Consider the following 9,795-nt stretch of genomic DNA (forward strand, 5'->3'; position numbering starts at 1 on the left):
AATTTATTAATATAAATATAATGATACAACATTACCATTCACACGAAAATTAAAAAGTAACAAAAAATCTTTAAAATTTGTATTTGCGTCCGGTTTTTTATCCGGTGTCACTCTATTTGTTAATAATCATATGTTAATAAATTATTACCGGATAATAAGGTAATATAAAGCAGTAATATTGGCTTGTTATACATCCTATTTTATAAACAATTCAGTTTTAAATTATTAATGAGGATTGTTTGTATTTCCATTCTATATTAATTAAAACCAAATTAGAATCGACAGGACGCGGGATGACAGAATCGAATTTGATGATTTGTGAATAAAATCTAAAACCATGGCTGAATAAAAAGTGTTTGATGTTATCAACCATAACTGGTAATACAGATCAAACAACATCGCATAGACGAATTGATATAGAGGGGAATTTTTCGAATTTGTTCGTTTAGAATGCATATAAACATGTGTAGGTTGTCTTCTTTAAATGTATGTTAGCACCTCTTTTCAAAAGACAAGTGGATAATGTAGGCACTAGATACTGATGTCAAAATATTATTATAAAAATATGAAATAAATAAATAAACAGATAAAAAAAAAATTGCAAAAAAAGCATACCCATATATATAAAGGAGATATGGGTTAACTATAACCATTAGTGGGGTTTTTTTTCATGAGTAATCAAATTTTATTTGTTCACCGTAGTCAGTGAACAACGCAAGGAAAACACCAAATAAAATATAACAAGTAAAATGTTCCTTCGGACAAATTTTGTTTTCTTTACAATATTAGCTGTTCAAGTTGTTAACGAATTGCGTTCCTTTGTTCATTAGGCAAGCTTATGTTTGGTTTGTCTCAACTGATAGATTAATTAAAAACGGGTATGGAATTGGAAGGATTGTGTCATAAAATATAATTTAATCCACAAATTACAGTAAAACATATCAGAGAAAGCTTTTTCCCAATTGTTCCAATAAGTGTCAGATTGAAATGAGTTTCTAAGTTTTGAATGTTATTTTGGATTGTTGGTCTACCCCGACATTTTTCAGATATTTTAGTTTAATTTTAAACAAACGTTTGTACGTTAGCAAGCCACCATATAATCATATGATCGACATTTGTATAACTATAGATCCTAACATTGTCAAAAATGTTTCTCTATAATATAGCCAATGGACAGAAAAATTCATGAACAAAATCGATACATGAAAAAGTTTAATTGGTGAATAACATTTAATATAAATGGATTGCCGTACAAAAGACCTTTCAAATTGTCGGCATTCCTATGGGAACAAACTGTGCGCCTCTTCTTGCCGACCTCTTCTTATTTTCATATGAATCGGAGAATAAAAAAAGCCAGATTATTTAATTTCACTTTCAGATATATTGATGATGTTCTTTCCATAAACAATCCGAACTTTTCTGATTGGGTTCCATTAATATATCCCCCAGAACTAGAGATTTAAGAAACAACATCAATGTCTAAGTAGAAAGTTGATGAAACAGGGGTATGTCAAAGAACGTCTCGTTCTTTTTCTAAAAAAGTTCATCGGAAGGTACCAAGACCTTGTTGATAAATATTCCGTAGCAACTTCTCAAATAATACACGATGGTCTTGATGTATAGATTCTGCGTACTGATGTTGTTTATCATCTTAGCAACGTGTTTTATAGTTCTTTCATTTGTCTTTGTTCTATTATTAATATCACTTTTACTGTTGAATGGTTTCATGTGATATCCGTTTCACGTGGCTCGGTACTTTTACATCTCGTCAATGTGTTTGTATTGGCTTTCATTTTTTTGTGGTTTGTTTTGTATTTGCGACTTTTTGTATTTCTTATGTTCTTATAACGTGACTCTGTACTTTAAAAGATCCCGTCAATATGATATTGTTCTATTATATGTCATTATGATATATTTCTATTATGAATTACAATATACGTTGAACCACAAACGTCAAAATCATTCAATCGCGTAGTGGAATTAACTATTTTTGGATTCTTATAAATTCTATATATAACTTTTGGACTAGTTTAAATATCGGTCTATTTCTTAAATTTATTCTTACATACTTTTGATTTTTTAACCCTGTATGCTAACATTCCCATGAAAATTTTAAAATTGTTTGTACGCACATTGAACGACAAATTAATGTGACGTATAAAATTTTCTGACGTCAGACACTCAAATCAATAAATGTGTTCGTAGATAGTAGATGTTTTTGTGTTCTGTTAAATTGTTCCTTTTAAAATTGTTAAACGATGATGACGGATGTACCCATATTTTGACTATTTTATTTATTGTGTCTGTTTATTTAACGCATCAATGTAAAAATATCGGAAATTGATGAGACTGTCATTAAAGTGAGAGGGTTAGCGCTATAGAACCAGGTTTAATCCACCATTTTCTACATTTGAAAATGCCTGTACCAAGTCAGGAATATGACAGTTCTTGTCCATTCGTTTTTGATGCGTTTTGTTATTTGATTTTGCCATGTGATTATGGACTTTCCCAATTGATCTTCCTCTAAGTTCAGTATTTTTGTGATTTTACTTTTTACCTACATTGTTCACATTTTTGTGTCTAGAACAACTCCCATTTTAACAAACCGTATCCAGCACAAGTGGTATACAGCTTCAATAATTGAAAACAAGATAAATTTCCCTAGCATTTTATTTTTTTTCAGAAAGTGCTTATAATGATGTTAATGCCAAAAACAAAAACCTGAAATTAATCAGAATTATATTTCTTAAACATAAAAAATGTATCTGAACTATTTGTTACTGGTAACATTGATTACTACTACATTTACCTCCTCCTCTTTTTAGTCATAAGGAAAACATATTGCCGTTTGATGCAGTTTCAGGTTTTATAGAAGGATGCAAGAAGCAAAAGAAAAAACCTCCTACGGATTTAGTGTAAAGACACCATAGGCATTTGAGGAAGAAAACATGCCCTTGTTTATATGTACAACTGTAGATGGCTACATACAAAACCATTGAAAATTAAAACTAAAATTATAACTGATTTCTCGTCGGGCCCTTGGTTAGACAGGAAGTGAATGTAATAGAAATAACATAAATCAAAATTTAACTATATTTAGGAAATAAAAACAGCAGGAAGTGTCCCGAATGCAGTTTACGCTATAATAGCTACACTGAAATGGATATTAAACAGTTAAATGCGCGATACGTATTTGTAAGACTTTATTATTGAATTTTATAATAAGTTTAAGGTGTTTTGACATGGACAATACGGTTTATTGGAATGCCTACCTGGTTCGTTTATTCATTCCGTTAGATATTCTACTGATTTTGTTTATGATAACAGGAGTTGCAGGGAACGGTCTAGTTATATATATCTATGGATTAAAAATGCAAAATGTTAAAGACGGGCAATATTTTATTCCATATCTAGCCGTTGCTGATTTATTTGCAAGTGTTATTTGTTCTCTTTTTGGACTATTGACGACTCTTATGCCTTTGACGTATGAATTTGATATTCTCTGTAAATTTGGATGGCTGTTGTCATCTGGAACAACTTTTATGTCTGTTTTCCTACTTGTATCAATCGCAATTCAACGGTATATGAAAGTCTGCAGGCGAAAAGGTACTATGATGACATTAAAATGGAAGAGAATAATCATAATTGGCGCTGTGTTTTTATCGGCTGTTCTTGCAGGACCATCTGTGGTTACCTATGGCTCAATTCCTTTTAAAAGCATAAACAGAAACGTCACTGGAATGATATGCGGGAAAATTACTGGCACAGTGTCTATCGTTTATGATATTGTGATGGTTGTTGGTGTTATCCTATGCTGTGGGTTTTTAATAGTACCGTACTGTTTAATTGCTCTGAAAACACATAGATATCTGAAAAAGGAAGTACAAAGTAGATCCGAACTGCAAAAACGTAGAAAAAATGAAAAATCTGAAAACCAAAACACACAGTCTTCTATTTCAACATTAGACAATGAGTACAGTATTCCTGTACAAAGCAACGAACAACGATCTAACGAAAGTGTAATAGATCTTGATAACAATTCATTGAGTAATTACAGTACAATTATAAAGAAACAGGCAATGAAAATACGAAAGAAAAATCTGAGGCTCATCAACAAAATTACAAAAATATTCATGATCATAACATTAATATTTTTATTGTGCTCTCTTCCGAAAATTACAATCACAATTCTGGAAACATTAACACCGAATTTCTGGGAAAATACAACGGACTTTGAGAGACTGGTTCTAATGTTTGTACACCAGGGCTATATTCTAAATAATATTGCTAACCCTTTCATATATACATTTTTCGATGAAACATTCAAAACTGAGATTAAAAATATTTTCAGTCAAAGAATATGTACTAGAAAACGGTATACACTGTAAGACGATAATAACTAACTTTAGTATTTTCTTTTTCAACATTTTATTGTGATAGGAAAAAGCATAGAATTATCAGTGGTCATACATTTTATGAATAATTATTATGCCTCACCTCCGATACTTGGTTATTATGTTTCCCGATTTGTTTAATAAATATATATATAATCTTTCAATCAGTTTAATTGAGGTCCTGAGCTGGCATGTCAGTAACTGTTAGTAGTCTGTTGCTATTTATGTATTATTGTCATTTTGTTTTATTTTGTTTTGTTTCCTATTCTGACATCAGACTCGGACTTCTCTTAAACTGAGTTTTACTGTGCGGACTTTTGTGCTATTGTTTTTTTCTACATTGGCTAGAGGTATAGGGGGAGGGTTGAGATCTCAAAAAACATGTTTAACCCCGTCTCATTTTTGTGCCTGTCCCAGGTCAGGAGCCTCTGGCCTTTGTTAGTCTTGTGTCATTTTTAATTTTAGTTTCTTGTGTATAATTCGGAGTTTAGAATGACGTCCATTATAACTGAACTATTATACATATTTGTTAAGGGGCCAGCTGAAGGACGCCTTCGGTGCGGGAGCTTCTTGCTGCATTGAAGACCCATTGGTGGACTTCGGCTGTTGTCTGCACTATGGTCAGGTTGTTGTCTCTTTGAAACATTCCCCATTTCCATTCTTAATTTTATAATTCTACACAAATAAAAAATTTACCCAATTAGTTGCTAATTCTTCTTTTAATTGAAAAGAAGTGATGGGATTTTTTTTTTTTAGAAATAATTCGTTGTTAAATTATGAATCTGTTTAATAAAATTTAACCTTAAATGTTTGAAATACTAAGACTTTTTTTCTCAGAAATAGATTTCCTTATCTGTATTTGGCAAAATGTTTAGGTAGTTGGGTCCTCAATGCTCTCCAACTTCGTACTTCGTTTGCCCTTTGTAACCTTTTTTTTATTAGAGCTTCACTAATAAGCATGTCGAAATGTATTATTGTATTGTTTATTTGTATTTCTCTGTCCTGAATGTGCATTTATTTGTATTGTAGTCCAGTCTTATTATTGTTATATTTAACATTGCGCAAGGTTTGACTAGCCACAAAACCAAGTTGAACCCACATTTGTTTCTCAAAATGTCCTATACCAAGTCAGGAAAATTGCAGTTGTTATCTTATAGTTCATTTCTGTGTATGTTACATTGTCTTTTAGGTTTGGTTTTTTTTTAACTTAAGTGTTTCTGTTGTTTTCCTCTTAAAGTTGATGTGTTTCCCTCGGTTTTAGTTTGTAACCCGGATTTATTTTCTCTCAATCGATTTATGACTTTCGGACAGCGGTATACTACTGTTGCCTTTGTAAGTCTCTACGATACGAAACGCGCGTCTGGCGCAAATACAAAATAATTTTATTCCTAGCATATATGATGAATTTATTTGAAACCACTAGGTCGATACCATTGCTGGTGGAGTTTTTATTCACCGAGGGTATCACCAGCATAGTAGTCAGTGATCATTGATATGTTCATAATCATGGTCCTCAATGATCTTCAACTTCGTACTTTATTTGGCCTTTTTAACTTTTGTTTTATTCGAGCGTCATTCATGAGTCTTAAGTCTTTAGTAGACAAAACTTGCGTCTGGTGCAAATAAAATATTTCAATCCTGGTATCTATGATGAGTTTATCATAGTGACTTAAACTGAATACCTTTTATCGATTATGCTTCGTAAATCTTCATGATTTGAAATAAACTACTAATCTAGACGGGATTACTACTAGAATCAAACATAATAAAACTATAAGGAGGAAACGAAAAGTGAAACAAAATAAGTCTAAAAACACACAATTCCCACGAACATTTTTAAGACATGACAAAATTGTTTCATTATGTAAATGCTTTCTATCTTTTGTGTGTAAAACATTAAACATGATGGGGAAGAAGTTTTAAGTTCATTTTGAAGGACAGTAATAATAGATTTTTTTTAATTTCTACAATAATCCGGAAACGAAAAGTGAAAACAATAATTGTTATTGTTTAAGATATTATGCACTGATACATTAATATAATTCACGCGAACATTGAAAAGAAAACATTAAAAACTTTGGATTACGTCCGTTTTGATATAGCATGTGCTACTCCAATGTTGCATTTAGTTATATACTCCGAAGGCATTATAGAGTAAGACGGTCAAATAATCGTATAGATCGAACATTCTACATTGCACAGTCTGTTGTTAATTCTTGTTTTGATTTTAAGAAACCCAGAAGTAATGAGACTCGGTACGATCCATCGTTCGCATATAGTTCTTTGTTCAATTATGATGAATGGGAGCAATGTCCGTTCTTTTTCAATTTGGACATTAGTACTATGGATTGCACACCGGATTCTAATTGGATAATTAAAAGATAAAACAGAAATCGTTGGTACAGAATGATGTTTGGTTTTTCATTTGGTTAAACAAATCAAAAATCTCATTAACAAGTAAAAATAGAGGAGAGTTATACGTATCTGTTTGCGTTAAATCTATATACATGGCAAAACATAGAAATAGCAAACAGAAAGTGTGTATATTATTATTTAGGTGCCATTGGTGATGAATACCATTACATTTTTAATTGTTCAGCTTTTGATAACTGTAGAAGACAATGTATTGCATTTCATTAACACACAAAAAATGTACAGAACTAAATGAACTATGTAAATTTATCAATGAGATCAATAACAAACTGAACTCTTCTGGGTTAACAATTGTGAATGCCTTTATCTACTTTCGTACATTATTTATGTTATTGTATTGAAATATGTATAATTATCTGTATACATTTGTAAATATAATCTAACAGGTCCATATAAAGATATATATGTCATACTTGCATACTATATTGTGATATATTTGATATGTATTTATTAGCACGTCTTTAAAGAGCGATACACACAAGCTGCAAATATAGGCGCTAGATGCTAAAAGTGTTATTTAAAGCTATTTTCTGATGTTAAAATAAGTGTTGTGATAAATTTATTTTCACAGTTTTTTAATGTTCTTGTGTATTACTGATACTACACTGAAATGCACTAAATCGTATATTTTAGTCTCAATATATAAACAATATAAACCTCACTTTTGTACTCATATATAATCTGGCTGACAACGTTATAACTGTAGAACTCAAAATAGTCAATATTGCTTCTCTATGATATATTTTAAGCAATGAAGCCAAAACTTTGGTACAAAATCGAAAACTATCGAATAATAATTGTTTCTGTGGAATATTATTTCCTAGACGAAGACAAAACGTGCAAAGTAAGACGTTGGTATTCCTTACAATGGGTAGCAAGTTCATTATAAACAATCATGCTACATGATGATAAATTGTTAGAACTCGAGAGTACCAGAGCTCAGTAGTTGATTCTTTGTAACTAGCATGATTTGTTTAACATATTTTCCAAATATGCTTTTCATAAACTAATCAAGGAAAGTTCACCTTTAAAAATACATTTGCCTGTACAGTCAGGAATATGACACTTGTTATCAAATAGTTCTTTTCTATGTATGTTGGCGTTTGTTTTTGTTGCACTTCAGTACTCCGGGTGTTCCCTTGTTTTCTCTTTTATGGTTGATGTGTTTCCCTTGGTTGAAAGATGTAAGACCACCAATTAAAAATCCCTAACTGTTCAACAAAATTTTGCAATTTTCACAGCTTTCTGAATATTTTACCTTAAGTTTAACTTCATTGAAACCAGCTATATCCTAAATCGTACAGGTATCACCTTTCTACATGCCAACCTTTAAACTCTTATAAGAAAGGAGAGAACTTCCGAACTGAGGTACCACTAAAAATAGACCCTGGTTTTCTGGAAATCTTAAATTAATATGCTATGGAGCGCATTAATCTTCATTTTTAATGCAAACTCATAGACAAGTACATTTGGGCCCAAAATGGTCTAAATATATTTCACTGCACCAAAAGTTTCATTTCTGCAAATTTGTTGGTTAGTTTAAGTTAACTAGGACATTAAGAGCACTAGTGTGTGTCACAGTAGGGCTACTTTTACGTTCTAATTTGGAGGGAGTAATTGGTGGTCTAACACCTTTAGTTTGTAATCCGGATTTGTTTTCTCTAAATCGATACATGACTTTTGAACACTCATATACTTCTGTTGCCTCTATTCACATGCCATATCTGAGACTTTTACTATTCTTTAAGGTCCCCTTTGGTCAAAAAGCTTCTAACGTTTCTACATATTTATAAATCCATGGATTTCAATATGTCTATATATATATAGCATATGTCAGTAGCATTGATACGTCAGAATTTTCGTTTCCAAAGTTTCTATAAATAGGTTGCTGTTTTCAACGAAGTTGTTAAACCCATCATAGATGACAGCGATTTTTTTCTATTTGTCATAGCCACGAGAACGCCTGTTTCGAATTTATAAGATCACAAAAATACAATAATTCCCATATTTCTTACTTAAAATGAACAACAAACTATAAACAAGAAATGTATTAATAAAGTGGAGCACGAACTGCTCGTCTTTCAATAACAGCTGAGTTCAACCCCGGTTGTCGGTTGTAAACATACTCTCAATCATATGTTTTACTTGTGGTGATTGTTGTTTGTCTGAAAGAGGGGCGATTGATACCAGAGGGACATCCAAATTCATAGATCAAAAATAAAACTGACAACGCTATGGCTAAAAAAAACACTGTGTATCATCACCACCGGAAATTGGGTACTAACGAAGCGGAGAGAAATAGAAAAAAAAGTAAACAAGTTAAGAATTCATTCAATTTAAAGCATTTCCACTCATTTGATGAGGATGCCGCTTAAGAAATGATTTTCTGATATATAATTCTTTAAATTATTAGGCCGATAAGTACAAAATTAATACAAGATTTTGTGTAATACTCCAAAACTTGCCACTTAGTACCGGACAATTTTGAGGTCTATCGTTCTCTGTCGCCCCATTCTCAAGATATTATTTCATTATTTTTCCAGACATGTTTTTAGATTATTATAGTGTGGCATCATATTTACTGAAATTTGTTGTCAAAAAGATGTATTTTAAAGAATATAGACCATAAAAAATAAAGTCTAGGGTACGGCAACTTGCTCGTGTTGACAAATTTACTGTATGGCAACTTGTTTTCAACTGTATGGCAACTTGCTAATTTTAGAATAGTTATTTACTGTCCTTTTAAAGAAAATAAAGTATTAAGTTCAAATATCTAAGGTTGTTTTTTTTTGGGTTGGTTTTTTTTTTTTTGGGGGGGGGGTACCTTTTTATGTTAAACTGTTTTTGTCCTTTTCAAGGTTTAAATTTGTTTAATTAGTTATCAAAGGTACCAGGATTATAATTTAGTACGGCAGACGCGCGTTTCGTCTACATAAGACTCATCAGTGACGCTCAAATCAAAATATTT

The 9,795-nt window shown here is 31.5% G+C and overlaps 1 protein-coding gene across 1 annotated transcript; it reads left to right on the forward strand.

Moving 5' to 3' along the window:
* Positions 1-3,150: 3,150 nt before the first annotated feature.
* Positions 3,151-4,552, forward strand: LOC139520226 (cholecystokinin receptor-like). Its single transcript, XM_071312713.1, has one exon. The coding sequence runs from the start codon at positions 3,243-3,245 to the stop codon at positions 4,386-4,388; it is 1,146 nt and encodes a 381-aa protein (XP_071168814.1). The 5' UTR covers positions 3,151-3,242; the 3' UTR covers positions 4,389-4,552.
* Positions 4,553-9,795: the final 5,243 nt, after the last annotated feature.

Source organism: Mytilus edulis, chromosome 1, assembly GCF_963676685.1.
Source record: "Mytilus edulis chromosome 1, xbMytEdul2.2, whole genome shotgun sequence".
NCBI classification, from domain to species: domain Eukaryota; kingdom Metazoa; phylum Mollusca; class Bivalvia; order Mytilida; family Mytilidae; genus Mytilus; species Mytilus edulis.

Coding starts and splice junctions, on each gene's coding strand:
- LOC139520226 (XM_071312713.1), top strand. CDS start 3,243: ATGGACAATACGGTTTATTGGAATGCCTACCTGGTTCGTTTATTCATT.